We start from the raw sequence: 18,253 nt of genomic DNA, 5'->3' as shown, positions 1-18,253 counted from the left end.
ACTGCACATACGGTTCACGTCCACGCTGTCGCGGCATGCTACCAGTGTTAAAGACTGCGATGGAGCTCCGTATGCCACGGCAAACTGGCTGACACTGACGGCGGCGGTGCACAAATGCTGCGCAGCTAGCACCATTCGACGGCCAACACCGCGGTTCCTGGTGTGTCCGCTGTGCCGTGCGTGTGATCATTGCTTGTACAGCCCTCTCGCAGTGTCCGGAGCAAGTATGGTGGGTCTGACACACCGGTGTCAATGTGTTCTTTTTTCCATTTCCAGGAGTGTAGCTTTCGGCCAGAACGGCCTTCGTCAAAATTAGACGACACACACACACACACACACACACACACACACACACAGGACTGCAGCTTCAGGCAGCTGAGGCCACACTGCCATAAATACTTTTTTTTTTAAAAAGACAGTAAGTTACAACATGATGATACACAGTTATTTAATTGAGAAGTCAAGAAAACACTTAAAATATATTTTCTGTTTACACATAAAAGAGAATGCGTGAGGAGGGGGTGGGGGGAGGAGGAGCACAGGGAGAGAGGGGAGGGGGGAGAAGGAGATCAGGACGTACTGGGTTGGTGCGCAAGTTCGTAGTGTTTTCCCACACGTCTAACAGTAAGAAACATAACAGACACTCATAACATACGCTATAGTCATCACAATGTATTGTCCTTCAGTATTTAAAACAGTCTGCCAAGGCTGGGATAACTATTCGATTGTGCGTGTGGTTTTGAGGGGGAAAACTGGTCGTGCCACGTCCAGAGCGCATTTCCATCCGGAAAGGAGGTTTCTTGAAAGTTGTTCGACAGAAAGCAGAAACGGTGAAAAATCAAACGGTGCAGGGTCAGGTGAATGAGGAATGACTTCCCGCCCCAACCCCAGTATAGTGTTTTCTGTCAGTCTAGCTCTAGCAGAACGCGGCCGGCCTTATCGTGGAGTAGTATCACTCCGCGCAGCCTTCCTGGTCGTTGTTCTTGGATTTCGTCTCAGTTGTTGACAACAGACGTCAGAAGTGATGGCTACCACCTCGGGGAAACAATTCGTAGTACACTGCACCGTCTCTGTCCCACCAGACGCATAATATTGGGCTCAGTCATTCCCTTATTTTTCCTTATGTTAGCATGAAGACACCAGCAATGTTACAGGATACGAATGGTAGGCGTTGTTCACCAGCCAGTTGACGACGAGCAAGCTAAGATGACCACCGCTTGTTTTTGTGTTTCGGTTCAAAAAATGGCTCTGAGCATTATGGGACTTAACATCTGTGGTCATCAGTCCCCCAGAACTTAAAACTACTTAAACCTGACTAACCTAAGGACATCACACACATCCATGCCCGAGGCAGGATTCGAACCTGCGACCGTAGCAGTCACGCGGTTCCGGACTGAGCGCCTAGAACCCGCACGGCCACCGCGGCCGGCTTTGTGATTTTGGCTTGGACCATGTGGTACCCACAGTCCCGAGTTTTGAACCTTCCCCATTGCAAGCAAATGTCGCACGGCGGTGGAATGAGCACAGTCCATCACATTTGTCAGTTCTTGAGTACAATGACGCGGATTAATGCTTTTAATCCCAAAGGTCTTCCTGAACGTGGAGAGTCACTACTGTCGAAAGGATCCTCCTTAAAAAGCGAAAACCATTTTCTTGACGTACTCTGTCCAGTGGTATAGACGGCGGCTGCCTCCGCTAATGTCACCCCTGTACTGCACCCAAACAGAAGAATGCATCGAGTACGTTCCGATTTCTCAACTTGGCACTCAGTTTCCTAGCGTCCACAGCTCCACTCGCCATCCCAAATTCACGACATGTAGACTCAAACAGCAACAGATTAAAAAAAAAGACAATCGATAAATGAACCACGCAAAACAAAAACGCTAGGGGCGTATGCACCAACTTAATATATCCAATTCACATATATATTTAGCAAAAAGTGTTGCCGCTAGTATTTACATAAATATAGCAATTTCATGAGGCTGCGAGAGCATGCAATAATTTGCACTTTAGTACACAATATCCTCATAATTAGAATGCAAGCCACGGCCTTCAATAAGAGGGGCCCGAAACTTTGGGGGTCCACAGAAGGCCGAACAAAGTATTGTTATTAAGATTAAAATTGAATATAAAAAAAATAAAATATACACAAACATAAATATAGAAATAAGCAGAGGCGATTCTAGAAGTCCGTCAAGGGGGGAGGGAGGGGCTAATGGCGGGGGAAGGCGGAGGGGGGGGGGGGGGGTTCGGGGAATGGGCTACCGCTTAACAAAACGAGAGTTGGGGTCCTCCACCGACAATTGGTAAAATTTGGTGTTGCTTAAAGTAGTTTTTGGTAATTGTTTTGGAGTTCAGGGTAAAAACGTTTCTATAAAATGTGTGCGCCCGGGAAAATAATACGATTTGACCCTGATGTCCGGCGATTTCGAAGTTTTTGTCTGTAATCAGCAATTTAAGTGTTGGAGGACATACCCGGCATAGTAAGCTTTCTTGAATATTGTAAGTGGTACTCGTACATTAATATGCATCCAATGTATATTAATAAATAATAAGACGGCCGTTTAAGTTAAACGATATTTATTGGTTTAGACAGTAAGCTATTTGCCGCTGTTATTCTTTTGTTAAAATGTGTTTGAAATACATTGCGACCCATATTGCTACATATTTATACAAAAAAACGATTGAATCTGTTGAAGTAATTTATTCGCTGATTTTTCAAGTCATTTTATCCAGTGTAAGATGATACACCATTGGGTGGGGGGGAGGTAGCCTCCCCCATGCCACAGCCCCTGGAAATACACTCTTTGGAAATGGAAAAAAGAACACATTGACACCGGTGTGTCAGACCCACCATACTTGCTCCGGACACTGCGAGAGGGCTGTACAAGCAATGATCACACGCACGGCACAGCGGACACACCAGGAACCGCGGTGTTGGCCGTCGAATGGCGCTAGCTGCACAGCATTTGTGCACCGCCGCCGTCAGTGTCAGCCAGTTTGCCGTGGCATACGGAGCTCCATCGCAGTCTTTAACACTGGTAGCATGCCGCGACAGCGTCGACGTGAACCGTATGTGCACTTGACGGACTTTGAGCGAGGGCGTATAGTGGGCATGCGGGAGGCCGGGTGGACGTACCGCCGAATTGCTCAACACGTGGGGCGTGAGGTCTCCACAGTACATCGATGTTGTCGCCAGTGGTCGGCGGAAGGTTCACGTGCCCGTCGACCTGGGACCGGACCGCAGCGACGCACGGATGCACGCCAAGACCGTAGGATCCTACGCAGTGCCGTAGGGGACCGCACCGCCACTTCCCAGCAAATTAGGGACACTGTTGCTCCTGGGGTATCGGCGAGGACCATTCGCAACAGTCTCCATGAAGCTGGGCTACGGTCCCGCACACCGTTAGGCCGTCTTCCGCTCACGCCCCAACATCGTGCAGCCCGCCTCCAGTCGTGTCGCGACAGGCGTGAATGGAGGGACGAATGGAGACGTGTCGTCTTCAGCGATGAGAGTCGCTTCTGCCTTGGTGCCAATGATGGTCGTATGCGTGTTTGGCGCCGTGCAGGTGAGCGCCACAATCAGGACTGCATACGACCGAGGCACACAGGGCCAACACCCGGCATCATGGTGTGGGGAGCGATCTCCTACACTGGCCGTACACCACTGGTGATCGTCGAGGGGACACTGAATAGTGCACGGTACATCCAAACCGTCATCGAACCCATCGTTCTACCATTCCTAGACCGGCAAGGGAACTTGCTGTTCCAACAGGACAATGCATGTCCGCATGTATCCCGTGCCACCCAACGCGCTCTAGAAGGTGTAAGTCAACTACCCTGGCCAGCAAGATCTCCGGATCTGTCCCCCATTGAGCATGTTTGGGACTGGATGAAGCGTCGTCTCACGCGGTCTGCACGTCCAGCACGAACGCTGGTCCAACTGAGGCGCCAGGTGGAAATGGCATGGCAAGCCGTTCCACAGGACTACATCCAGCATCTCTACGATCGTCTCCATGTGAGAATAGCAGCCTGCATTGCTGCGAAAGGTGGATATACACTGTACTAGTGCCGACATTGTGCATGCTCTGTTGCCTGTGTCTATGTGCCTGTGGTTCTGTCAGTGTGATCATGTGATGTATCTGACCCCAGGAATGTGTCAATAAAGTTTCCCCTTCCTGGGACAATGAATTCACGGTGTTCTTATTTCAATTTCCAGGAGTGTATGTGTACGATAAATAGTAAAGTCAAATTACAGTCCACAGAGAAATGGGCATGTCAAAACGGTTTCGCACAATCGGTCACAGTTGAGTTGAGTTTAGCACAGCTGCGTCTCTCGGTAACACTTACTTTGCAGCACGTTGCTCGCTCGTCACAAAAGGGCGGCGCATAGCAGTTAATAAAAACAATGACAACAATGAAAATGTGTACCAAATTGTCATATTAAGGTAGAAAATTGCTCTTTCTTGATGTGCAGTATAGCTGATATCGTATTATGCACATTTTGTCTACACGTTTAACTTTTGTCACACCTCTACCCGACAACGATGTCAATTGCGGCATAGTAACGACCAGCCAACTCAAGTTTCAGACGAGCTCTCTTCGCGGGAAATTGTTAACTGGTGTGTCGTTAAGTCGTGTGATATTTTTCAGACTTTAACAGTCTGAAGTTTAACAAAAACGAAAGAAGAAGCGAGAGTTTAGAAACAAGTAAATTACTGAAAATATTTTTTTCTCTCTCTTACTAATGATACTCCTAGCTCAACGGTTTCAGAAGGCTGTAGAGTCAGATGTGAATACGCTTCTGAAGTGTAAAGTGTTACCAGTAATTCTGAGAACAGAAAGGAAGATTGTAACAAAAGCGTCATAAATCTGGCTAGATCTATTAATATCGAGAACAGACGTCGCTAAACGAAAGTACAGTGCGACACCAAATTAGCTGTGCACAGCTGAACGCTTATGTTGTTCTGAAGTCATCGCGTAAGAAAAACATAGTTGATGCGGGTATGGTTTCAGAACAAAAGAAAAATGAAAACATGTGGAAACAGATCCTTAAAAGTATTGTGAATGTAACGTTCACTCTGGCATCCAGCAACACAACTTCCGGGAACAAAAGTACGATGCGATAATATGTGATCTAATAAATAAACCAAAATATACGCAAAAGTACTTTAGCCCTTCAACAGGCTATTTACCTACATTACAAATGTGGTTCGGATCACTGTTATTTGGGATGATTCTAACAATCCAGTAGCATTTTCGGGAAGGATTCCCACAATGTTTTTGTGTAATTAATGCTAAAACAATCATAGAATTTCAAGGTGTGGTCACGAGATCGAAAAAGCTCTGTTACTGTTGGCTGAAGCTCTAGTGACGTCACAAAATAGGAGTAAGATGAAGCCTTATGTGTGTTATAGAAAGTTACCCGTCTTCTGTATTTATTTCTGCAAACTGTTTAGTTATTTTTCGTTGGAAAACGCATTTCCAACTTTTACCTAACACTGGAAAGGAATTTTGTGAAGGCTGACAGTTGAACTTTCCAGCAGTTGATGCATTTATGGTCTCTTCGTTCTTCAAAAACAACTCAGATTTTTACGTTCCGGCCATAAGAAACGTGCGAAGTGTATTTCATGGCGACTAGGATGGAAGTGCTATGACATTATTTGCTCGAATCATACTTAAAACGTTGAAAATAAAAAACAGTGGAAACTTTTTCATTCAGAAGGTAATTCTGATTGTCAATTGTTGTGGTCGTTGCCAGAACTACTAGTGTTTTCCAGGCAGCGCAGTAACACTCGTCGGAAGCTACAGAACGTCATAGCCCTTGCCTTCAGCAGCCTTACACTTTGTGTGTTTCCTTTTCCTCCTGCTCAATAATTTAAACTACCGGAAAATTGATAAGCAGTTTTAAGTATCTGTTGTTCTACCGCATACAAACATTACATTAGAAGTACTTAAGGAGAACTAGCTTTCACTCTATAATAATGACCTAGTCTTTTATCACACAGTTGCACGTGATAAATTACTGATATATGGTGTCTGGCCTGTTGGACACGTCCGACAGGTCAGATATGTGTAAACAGGCAGAATACGACACTGCGGTCGGTAACGCCTATAAGACAAGTGTGTGGCGCAGTTGTTATATCGGTTACTGTTGCTACAATGGCAGTTTATCAAGATTTAAACGAGACTGAACGTGGTGTTATTGTCGGCGTACGAGCGATGGGACACATCATCTCCGAGCTAGCGGTGAAGTTGGAATTTTCCCGTAAGACCATGAGTGTACCGTGAATATCAGGAATCCGGTAAAACATCAAATCTCAGACATCGCAGCGGCCTGGAAAAGGTCCTACAAGAATTGGACCAACGACGACTGAAGAGAATCGTTCGAGGTGACAGAAGTGCAACGCTTCCGCAAATTACTGCAGATTTGAATGCTGGGCGATCGACAAGTGTCAGCGTGCGAACCATTCAACGAAACATTATTGTTATTGGCTTTCGTAGCCGAAGGCCCATTCGTGTGCCCTTGATGACTGCATGACACAAAGCTTTGCGCCTCGCCAGGGCCCGTCAACACCGACATTCGACTGTTGATGACTGGAAACGTATTGCCTGGTCGGACGAGTCTCGTTCAAATTGTATCGAGCGGATGGACGTGTACGGATAAGGAGACAACCCCATGAATCCAAGGACCTTGCATGTCAGCAGGGGACTGTTCAAACTGGTGGAGGCTCTGTAATGGTGTGCAGTTGGAGTGAAATTGGACCCCTGATACGCCTAGACAAGACTTTGACAGGTGACACGTACGTCACCATTCTGTGTGATGAACGGCATCCATTCATGTCCATTGTGTATTCCGACGGACTTTGGCAATTCCAGCAGGACAATGCGACACTCCACACGTACAGAATTGCTACATAGTGTCTCCAGGAACTCTCTCCTGAGTTTAAACACTTCCGCTGGCCTCCAAACTCTCCAGACATGAACATTATTGAGCATATCTGCGATGCCTTGCAACATGCTGTTCACAAGAGATCTCCACCCCAACGTACTCTTACGGATTTACGGAGAGCCCTGCAGGATTCAAGGTGCCAGTTCCCTCCAGCACTACTCCAGGCACCAGTCGGGTCCACGCCCCGCCGTGCTGCGTTCCTCGCGGGGCCCCTACACGACATTAGGCAGGTGTACCAGTTCCTTTGGCTCTTCAGTGTATCAGCGGGTGGCTGCAGGCACTTTCAGTGCGGATGCACCGTATCTTCTGAACCCCTGCGGGGCTTGGCGAATGCTACAGGATGGGGGCGCTAGTTGCGCGTGGCACGCTGACAACTGAGCATCAGCCCTGGAAGGCGGAAGCGCGTCCGGATGGCTGAGGCGGCTGAGGCAACCGTTCTGGACAGAAGAGGAGCGTCCGGGTCCCAGTTCCAGTCCGGCACAAATTTTCAGTCTTCACCGCAGATTTATTTCAATGCCTGTGTGGCAAATTATTGTCTTCAACGCCCTGTTTGGGAAGAATAATGTGGTCTTATTCTCCAGAATAAGAGCTACAACAGGCATGAAATACAAATTCTTAACACTGTCCTTGTCATTCATCTCAAATTGATCATAGGGTGAAATGAAGCTAATAAATGAAAATGGATATTAAAATGTATGATTTAGAATTTATAGCTGTTACATGACGGCATGAGGAATAAAGTAAACTTCAGGAGATAGTAGTACTATTAAGTGAAAAGAACGGACAAAAAACCTTGTCCCGAATGAGAATCGCTCTTGCGAACTTGGCATTAGAAATCCGACACGCCTCCTATCACGCTGCAAGCGACAATGTGTTCACAGGACGTGTTTACTTACATCTCATTTATCCTCACAGAAGAAATACGCACACGTAGTGATTACTATCTGACGTACATCTCTACAAGCGCGTTGCAACCATATTCGGTATCATCATCTCATTGTTCGGAACATTAAATAAAAATCATCAGGAGTTTTCACCATCTGTAACTCATTTTCCGAAACGTAAATCGCAAAACGTGACAACACTGTCAATAAGCAGGGGCAGTGGGCTAGCTAGTGACGTCAAAGGCATCATACGACTCAAATGGGACGTTTTAGCGGGCTTTCAAAGTAACTGAATTTCATTGTTTTTTAAATACTGAAGGTCATAGGGGAAAAAAGCATGTTATGAGCATAAAAATGACATAATTAAAACCATTTAATACGATTTACAGGAAACAGCAAAGACCCTATGAATTAATAAATGTACTATCCTGCGCAGTTGAAAAGAAAGTTGCCCCATTCTTTTCTATTATTACAGATACAACACAGGAGATTACAAAAAGACAGATATTTGAATATGTTACAGTTTCACGTGGTGTCACTGAAAAGCCATGTGACATGAATATAAATGAAAGCTTTTTAGGTTTTCGCCAAATAAAAGATGACAGTACATCTACATTTATACTCCACAAGCCACCCAAAGGTGTGTGGCGGAGGTCACTTTACGTGCCACTGTCATTACCTCCCTTTCCTGTTCCAGTTGCGTATGGTTCGCGAGAAGAACGACTGCCGGAAAGCCTCCGTGCGCGCTCGAATCTCTCTAATTTTACATTCGTGATCTCCTCGGGAGGTATAAGTTGGGGGAAGCAATGTATTCGATACCTCATCCAGAAACGCACCCTCTCGAAACCTGGCGAGCAAGCTACACCGCCATGCAGAGCGCCTCTCTTGCAGAGTCTGCCACTTGAGTTTGTTAAACATCTCCGTAACGCTATCACGGTTACCAAATAACCCTGTGACGAAACGCGCCGCTCTTCTTTGGATCTTCTCTATCTCCTCCGTCAACCCGATCTGGAACGGATCCCACACTGATGAGCAATACTCAAGTATAGGTCGAACGAGTGTTTTGTAAGCCACCTCCTTTGTTGCTGGACTACATTTTCTAAGGACTCTCCCAATGAATCTCAACCCGGTACCCGCCTTACCAACAATTAATTTTATATGATCACTTCAAATCGTTCCGCACGCATACTCCCAGATATTTTACAGAAGTAACTGCTACCAGTGTATGTTCCGCTATCATATAATCATACAATAAAGGACCCTTCTTTCTATGTATTCGCAATACATTACATTTGTCTATGTTAAGGGCCAGTCGCCACTCCCTGCACCAAGTGCCTATCCACTGCAGATCAGTACATTAGATATATTAAAAGGAAATACTAACTTTTAAGTGAAGCAGACGAAAAGAGACTCTTGTTAACTAAATGCCGTGCTGAGGGTTACGGCAGTTTTGCCAATATGTCACGCATACTGCGTATACACGTACGACGCAGGAGAAACGCTGTATCTCTCCATCATAGTTTTAAAAGCTGGGGTTTTAGTATTTTCTTGTACTTTTAAAAGAGGTTTACCTAACACGTTGGTCTTCGAGATACCAATCTGCTGAAGCCCTTTGTTATGCTTATGTCGATGTACTTAGGGCTGTGTCAGAAATAATGTTCGATATCTAACAAGGGGAGGCCGCCAATTGTGAAATTCAGATTCGATTCATACTGCGCATAATAAAAGCTCATGGCCAGAGGTGTAATGTGGCAAAGCACCAAGATGCACTTCTCAGCCGTTGTCAAGAAAATCGACAGTTAAAAGAAACCGCTGCGGTGAAATACTCTCTAGGATTAATAATTCTCTACAGCGTCGTGGCGCAGCGGTAAGCGCTCTGGTTCGTAATCCGAAGGTCGCCGGATCGAATCTCGTGCCATGCAACCTTTTTTTTTAGTATTTGTTTTTTGTAATTCAAATGTGTGTGTACACACACACACACACACACACACACACACACACACACACACACACACATATTATATATAAAATTCCGGGCAATCTGTTGCAACAATTATGCATATAATAACTTGTTGAAAGTCGTTTGTCGTGGAAAAACTGGCGACTTCGAACATCATTATGTTTTCCGCAAACAAAGTTGTATTTCATAAATGTTATTAATTGTCATAATGTTAACCACGTATAGTTAACGGAAGACGTAGAAACGATATTCCGAAACGAATACGTATAGCGTAAGTCAAACGTTCGAATTGGAATAGAGACCCCACGAACACAAATTTGCTGTGGCAGGTATGAAATATAAACTCCGTTACTCGCTCGTTACACTTGAAGGACAGATGTTGAATGGGCCGAAACGAGCCGCCGCATAACAGCGTAGTTCCCTGCTAACTTCGAAAGAAGGTAGATGCGGTCCCTAGCGCAACTTATAACATTGTCGAAAATCAGTGCGGACGGGAGAGCTTTGGTACACCCTGTTAAACAAACGGAAAAATGGAGGCGGTACAATTGGAGAGCGATCCGCCTTCACCAACATGCATAAGCAATTTATTATATTTGAATTACAAAAAACTAATAATAAAAAAATTGCGTGGCGCGAGATTCAATCCGCCGACCTTCGGATTACGAACCCGAGCGCTTACCGCTACGCCACGACGCTGTAGAAAATTATTAATCGTAGAGAGTATTTCACCGCAGCGGTTTCTTTTAACTGTCGATTTTCTCGACAACGGCTGAGAAGTGCATCTTGGTGCTTTGCCACATTACACCTCTGGCCATGAGCTTTTATTATGCGCAGTATGAATCGAATCTCAATTTCACAATTGGCGGCCTCCCCTTGTAAGAAAAGGAGAGAAAAGAGTATATGCCATTTTGAAAAACCAATTAGAGAAATTTGAATTCATTTTTCAGACAGTGCTCCAATCAAAGACTCTACCTAGAGTGTACCAATTTCGCATTTCAAATGATAAAACTGGAAAATTTAGAGCTTGATAAATTGTGTTCTCTTCTTCAGAAGGTACATGATAACTTATCTTGCTATTTTGACGAAGCAATGTCATCAGTTACATCCCTGGCAATAACGGGGGCATTTCATCACAATTTCAAAATAAAAGAATTCGAATAGTGAAGAAACATTTTGGTGAATTGTGTCAGGATGAGAGGCTCGAGGAACAAAATATGTATTTCAGAACCACTGTTTTTAATGACTAACTGGGCATTATTGTAGCCCAGCTACAAAGATTTGAGGGTATGCGTAATGGTATCCATTTCCTCAATATTATTTTCCCAGAAGTGTTCTGCTTCCAACGAAGATATTTACAATCCATGAGTAATTCTTCAAAATTAATTTGAAGAGGATTTATCTAGTGAATTACCAGACCACGTAATACGTTTCAAAAATGCTCTGAAAAAGAAAAAAAAATGGCCTCATTCACCTGTGTAGTTGGACTCAACAAAAGTATCAGTAACAGAGAATTCCGTCGTAGTTGGTAGCGTTCCAGCTGTATGCACAGCATATTACCTGTTTTCAACCAAGCCTGTTACTGTTTCTTCAGCTGATCGCTCATTTTCAATGCACAAAAATATAAAGAACTATCTGCGGAATTCTATGACCCAAGAAAGACTTAGTGAACTCGGCCTTCTTAGTACCGAAACTGAAAGAGCGAAATCCACTGATGCCGCTGAAATCATCAGTACCTCCGCATCACGGACGGCAACCCCCACCCCCCGCAATGGTCCAGTTCCACTAGAGATCGAGGTGAACACAGAGACCTTTTACAAGTGCATCAGGTAACAGATACAATTACAGGCCTATGTTTACTGATATTGTGTCAAATTAATTTTTAACACTATTTCCCAGTTTTAATAATTTTGTTTAACAGTTAGAGAATAATCAATGTGTTTGTATTGCGTGAGATTGTAAAACGCATTCCAATAATTTCTACATACACCTGCTGTAATTAAAGTTGTGATAGTTACTGACAGGTTATATGTTTTGTTTTAGGGGGGGGGGGCGGTTGAATTTTTATTTTTGCAGGTGAGCCCGCATCGTGTGCGTTACACCTCTCATGCAAATCATTTTTTAACACGATAGAAATGTTTCTCGTACATTGTTAGTTTAGCCAATTGTCAGCCAACATTGATCTCACGACGTTCTCTCCGATAAAGTGCAGAAAGACATCTACATGTTTCGTCCTCGGTCGCTAGTAATCTGTAGATGCCAGCTTTATTGCGCACAGTGTACGGCTAGTGCGGTATTTCCTCATAGACCGAGACCAGTCGGCAGCTGTTGAAGACACAACTGCTCTGCCACGGATTCTGCCTCTGTCGCAGAAAACGCTTCAGTTTGCTGTTTTCACGAATTCCACGCTGAGTTGGCAACGCCAGATCACCTAATTCCTGCAAATTCCGGGGAATGGGGCTCTGACGCCACGTTTAATCACATCCCAGATCCGGCGAGTTGGGGCGTCAACACAACTGGAACTCGCCATTGTGTTCCTTGGACCACTCCTAGCCTTGTCACAAGGCGCATTATCTTGCTGAAAAATGCCACTGTCGTCGGAAAACATGATCGTCACGAAAGGATGTACGTGGTATGCAAGCAGCGTGTTATACTCGTTGGCCGTCGTGGTGCCTCGCACGAGCTGCACTGGAGCCACAGATGCCGGTGTGAATGTTCCTCAGAGCATGATGGAGGCAGTGGGGGTGCAGTGAGTGGCGGCTCCGAGACCAGGAGAGCCGGCAACGGCCGTGAGAGCGGGCCGCCCTGCACACCGCATCGCCACAGGTGACAACTACATGTAAAACACGTGAGATGAGGGGTGTGTTACAAAAGAAAAGCACCTGTCCAAAGAGAGATAATTTGGCAGTAGCAAATCTGAGGAAGTTTCAACATGCTACATTGGCTCATCATACTGCTCACCACATTTGACAGCCTCCTGCCCACTTCCAATTGTTTCCGTAACTAAGAAATCGAATATTAGTAAAGATTTCGAGAGTAATGACGAGGTTACAGAGATCTTTGAACTGGAAACTGCTCACTGCAAGGCAATGTGCCTCGACTGATCCAGCACCCGCGCACACACGCTTGACCCAAAACCAGACCACTTATGTCGTACGTTGCTGCAGTCTGCTGATTCGCTGTTCCAACTCATCTGCGCCACCTGCAGGTGATTCAGACCAACAGTGCTCCAGGACACACGCGCAGTGTGGATGGGAACAGCGTATCCCGCCTCGAGACGATACTGGAAGTATTCGAGAAACTCGTACTTTGGCATGTCACAGAATCGAGACCGCTGCCAATGGCTCAGAGGAGTATCGGCAGGTCCCAGTAACTTGCACCACGCCGCATTAACCGTCGCTGTCTGCAGTGCGGACCCGCCAACAGCCCTACTATCCATTCGCCCCTCTCTCTCTCTCTCTCTCTCTCTCTCTCTCTCTCTCTCTCTCTGCCCTTTAAGCCGCTACCCTCCAGACGCTTCGCAGGCGGCCGCGACTCACCCGATGTTGACGGAGGCGAGGATGTCGCGCAGCTCGAGGTGCTGGCGCTTGAGCACGTCGAGGTCGGCGAAGGCGCGGCGCAGGCGCTCCTCGAGCCGGCGCTCGTCGGCGGAGGCGGCGCCGCCGCCGCCGCCCAGCAGTGCGCTCGGGCCGCCCCCGACGGCGGCCAGGCCGGCGGGGGCGGCGGGGGCGGAGGGCGGGGCGCGCAGCGCGGGCACGGCCACCAGCAGCAGCACCAGCAGCCAGCCCAGCAGCAGCGCCACCAGCGCGCGCCCGCACACGCCCAGCCGGCCCAGCTTCATGGCCGCCGCTCCGGCCGCCTGCTGCGACAAAGGGCGCGCGTGCGCCTCACCGAAAGCTCGACCACACCACATCTACACAGTAGCATTTTGATAATTAAAGAAACACACCGAAGCAAGTAATCTAAACACGACACAGCTAGAAAAGTGCACACAAAATAGCTGTGGATCCATATATGGGGTGGACAAGAACGACCTAGCACAAGATGGACACATCGAGTAATATTTTCCAGAGGACCGTAGGCCAGAAACCCGGCAATGTCGAGCGGCAGCTGTAAAATGGTAGCCGACGGGTGACGAGTGTACAGAAGTGTGCTGATCTGAAGTAACTCGTTCCAGTTAATATCTGTTACCGTAGGGAGTGCAGCTCATAATTAAAAGAACAGTCGAAGCTGAGTGGAGTTTATCCCTCTAGTGGGCGCGCCAGTGTATAAAGTGCGCCAATCACAAACAACACTGTTATATACGGTTCCCGAGTCGTTTTACAATTGCGAGCTCACTCCTATTCCTTCATTACTGCTTCAGCTAACATGGTAATAAGTTGTGTTCTCATACATCCGAGTGGGAAGCAGTAATATACAATACGTAGCGAGGAAAAACCCAGATTCTGAGCTAGCAGCAAAGTTCCACAACGAGGAGTTACCTGCAACATAATTCGTAATCAAATAAGTGGTTGGTACGGATCTGAGGGAACTGTGCCGTTTAACGCTTCCAGAGGGTCACTACGGTGGCACAACTCTTGTGTGCGGCAATGAGTGAGCAATGAAACGTTTATTTTATCACCGTTTAGTGAAACTAAGATTAAACTGTAATTTTGCTCATACGCGAGGTAACTCGGTAACATAATGACAGCTATTCTTTCCACGCGCACAAAGTGCGCCGGGCGCCCACTCGTGTTGCGAAAAACGGCGTGCTTACTAGAGGGTTGATTTCCTACCTACGGCTGGTTGCATTAGACACGAATTTTCTGGGATGTTTACAGGCGATGTCGAATTTATAAAAGGGGCAGCAGAAATGTTCACAAGTTTGTCTGAACATACGTGAGCACCACGGAAATATTGAAAACGTTAACTGGCAGACACTTGAAGGGAGACTCCAACTATTCCCTGAACGCCCACTTGCAAGTTTTCAGGAACGTTCATTAAATGACGAGTCGCGGGATGTAGTAAATCTTAAGTATCGCTACTGTAGGGACTCTGAACTCGCCAGAGGTGCTTACACTGCCGTTCTTCCCACATTCCACTCACAAATGGATCGGGAAAAAATCGTGATATGTGGTGAAATGGGTGGTGCCCTGTGGTAAGCACTTGACAACAATTTGCAGAATACAGACGTAGTACCTGGAGTCTGCTGCTCCTAGCCACTAAGCATCACAAGGGAGTGGTTTTGGGAATACCACTAACAACGAGACAGTGCTATTAGCTTTCGGTACTTCCGTACGTCACCATACAGCGGCCACGATGTTACCGACACACATCACACCGGGATACAATACGGAACGCGTAACCGTGCTGCCTAACTTCAGCATAAGTCAATCGGATGAATGTCGCACATCTTAAGGGAGAGCAGTGCTGTTTACAGCAACTTGGGTGCGCGGGGTGCGGCTCGTGAGTGAGTGAGTGACTGACAGCCGAGTAGTTCGCGCCTCCCCACCTGTGACTACCGGTACGTCTGACAAGTCGCGAAACACACGTCGCTGCCTGGACGAAAGGCCGTAACAGCGACGGATCACTCGCACTCCTATTCCCAGAAACCTCTTTGAAACACTACAGCTGCACTAACCCTTCCGCCTTCAGTACCTGCTTGTAACAGTAGGGTCTCAGTATTTTTAGCATCACTATCATTTGCTCCACCTCTTTCCTGCGCGTATCAGGCGTTTTTCGTTGTGACGGAATCTTCTCACGAAATTCCAATCACCAACTTTCTCCTTCGAATGCGAAAATATTTTGTTGACACCGACCTACACAGGGAGAAACGATCACCACGATAAAATAAGGGAAATCGGAGCTCGTACGGAAAGAGATAGGTGTTCGTTCATTCCGCGCGCTATACGAGATTGGAATAATCGAGAATTGTGAAGGTGGTTCGATGAACCCTCTGCCAGGCACTTAAATGTGATTTGCAGAGTATCCATGTAGATGTAGGCTATTTTAAAACCGACCGAGAAGATCAAAGTGTGTTTCAGGTCGGCAAAGGACTACTCGCTATGTCGGGAATATATCGTGCAGGTGGGAAAGTCTATGTTGGAATGAACGGACGATCCATCAATATCAGGATCATCGAATATAAACGGTATTCCACGATGGGACAAGAGGAGAAACCAAACTTGATGCAGTACGTACTACCTGTTAACTGTAATGGACGTAACACAGTTACGGGGAAAAGCCTACAATAATGAACACAGTACGAGCAACATTTTACTGGCGCTCACTCTTATATGTTGGTTTATACAACTCACCTGCCCCCCCTCCCGCCACTTACGTTTCTTTTAGGAACAGCCCTACACCTTTCTGAGATTATTTCAGAAACAATTATTGAAGCTATTTTAATTCCGTCTTCGCAACTACAAGTAAATACGTATTTCTGTCACCAAATGCGTTTTGTTTTACTAAAATAAATCATTATCAGTGGCCTGTAATGAAACATTTTTACATTCCTGCTTCCTTTCTACATTAAAAACAATCTATTACAAAATATGTTGACGTTACTTACGATATATTACGTCTGGTTTACGTTCACATCAGAAAACGCTGTGCTTGCACGTTTTTGACGTATTCCCCCGTTTGGCACTGTTGTTCGTTTTTGTATCACTTCCGTCCATAGTTGGAATAACGTCTAGAAATGTTTCAAACATCTCTTTGTACGAACTACTTTTTTTTTTACATTTTTGTTCGTGTAATGCTCATGAGTCAATTTTCAAAAAGAATGTATTGCCTGGTACAGTTGTGTAAGTTTTTCGATGTGGTCATTGGTCTACCACCTTTACTATGCCGCGTGGTGTGAGGCGCCATGTCACGGATTGCGCGGCCCCTCCCGCTGGACGTTCGAGTGTGTGTGTGTGTGTGTGTGTGTGTGTGTGTGTGTGTGTGTGTGTGAACTCTGGCGAGTTCAGAGCCCCTACCGTAGCGATACTTAACATTTACTACATCCCACGACTCGTCATTTAATGAACGTTCCTGAAAACTTGCAAGTGGGCGTTCAGGGAATAGTTGGAGTCTCCCTTCAAGTGTCTGCCAGTTAAGTTCCTCGCGTAAGTTAGTTTAAGCAGCGTGTAAGTCTAGGGACCGATGACCTCAGCAGTTTGGTCCCTTAGGAATTCTCACACACACACACACACACACACACACACACACACACACACACACACACACACACACACCTTTTCTATACTTTTCGTAACTAAAGCTTGCTATAACTTGAAAATCGCTCACTCATGAGTGGCGAATTGCGAGCATAATCTACAAGGTGTTTCAAAAATGACCGGTATATTTGAAACGGCAATAAAAACTAAACGAGCAGCGATAGAAATACACCGTTTGTTGCAATATGCTTGGAACAACAGTACATTTTCAGACGGACAAACTTTCGAAATTACAGTAGTTACAATTTTCAACAACAGATGGCGCTGCAAGTGATGTGAAAGATATAGAAGACAACGCAGTCTGTGGGTGCGCCATTCTGTACGTCGTCTTTCTGCTGTAAGCGTGTGCTGTTCACAACATGCAAGTGTGCTGTAGACAACATGGTTTATTCCTTAGAACAGAGGATTTTTCTGGTGTTGGAATTCCACCGCCTAGAACACAGTGTTGTTGCAACAAGACGAAGTTTTCAACGGAGGTTTAATGTAACCAAAGGCCCGAAAAGTGATACAATAAAGGATCTGTTTGAAAAATTTCAACGGACTGGGAACGTGACGGATGAACGTGCTGGAAAGGTAGGGCGACCGCGTACGGCAACCACAGAGGGCAACGCGCAGCTAGTGCAGCAGGTGATCCGACAGCGGCCTCGGGTTTCCGTTCGCCGTGTTGCAGCTGCGGTCCAAATGACGCCAACGTCCACGTATCGTCTCATGCGCCAGAGTTTACACCTCTACCCATACAAAATTCAAACGCGGCAACCCCTCAGCGCCGCTACCATTGCTGCACGAGAGACATTCGCTAACGATATAGTGCACAGGATTGATGACGGCGATATGCATGTGGGCAGCATTTGGTTTACTGACGAAGCTTATTTTTACCTGGACGGCTTCGTCAATAAACAGAACTGGCGCATATGGGGAACCGAAAAGCCCCATGTTGCAGTCCCATCGTCCCTGCATCCTCAAAAAGTACTGGTCTGGGCCGCCATTTCTTCCAAAGGAATCACTGGCCCATTTTTCAGATCCGAAACGATTACTGCATCACGCTATCTGGACATTCTTCGTGAATTTGTGGCGGTACAAACTGCCTTAGACGACACTGCGAACACCTCGTGGTTTATGCAAGATGGTGCCCAGCCACATCGCACGGCCGACGTCTTTAATTTCCTGAATGAATATTTCGATGATCGTGTGATTGCTTTGGGCTATCCGAAACATACAGGAGGCGGCGTGGATTGGCCTCCCTATTCGCCAGACATGAACC

The 18,253-nt window shown here is 46.2% G+C and overlaps 1 protein-coding gene across 1 annotated transcript in view; it reads right to left on the bottom strand.

Annotated features, from left to right (window-relative positions):
* LOC124550846 (alpha-(1,6)-fucosyltransferase) overlaps positions 1-18,253 on the bottom strand; it is a 315,823-nt gene that overhangs the window by 76,992 nt on the left and 220,578 nt on the right. Inside the window, exons 4-5 of the mRNA XM_047125574.1 lie at positions 13,509-13,652; positions 13,333-13,433 (exon numbers count right to left, since the gene is read on the bottom strand). Of these exons, the coding sequence (XP_046981530.1) occupies positions 13,333-13,433; positions 13,509-13,652 (245 nt within the window). The remainder of the gene's footprint in view (positions 1-13,332; positions 13,434-13,508; positions 13,653-18,253) is intronic.

Source organism: Schistocerca americana, chromosome 9 (genome assembly GCF_021461395.2).
Source record: "Schistocerca americana isolate TAMUIC-IGC-003095 chromosome 9, iqSchAmer2.1, whole genome shotgun sequence".
Lineage (NCBI taxonomy): Eukaryota > Metazoa > Arthropoda > Insecta > Orthoptera > Acrididae > Schistocerca > Schistocerca americana.
The sequence above is the reverse complement of the archived record's forward strand: the minus strand, read 5'-3'. Positions and strand labels throughout refer to the sequence as shown.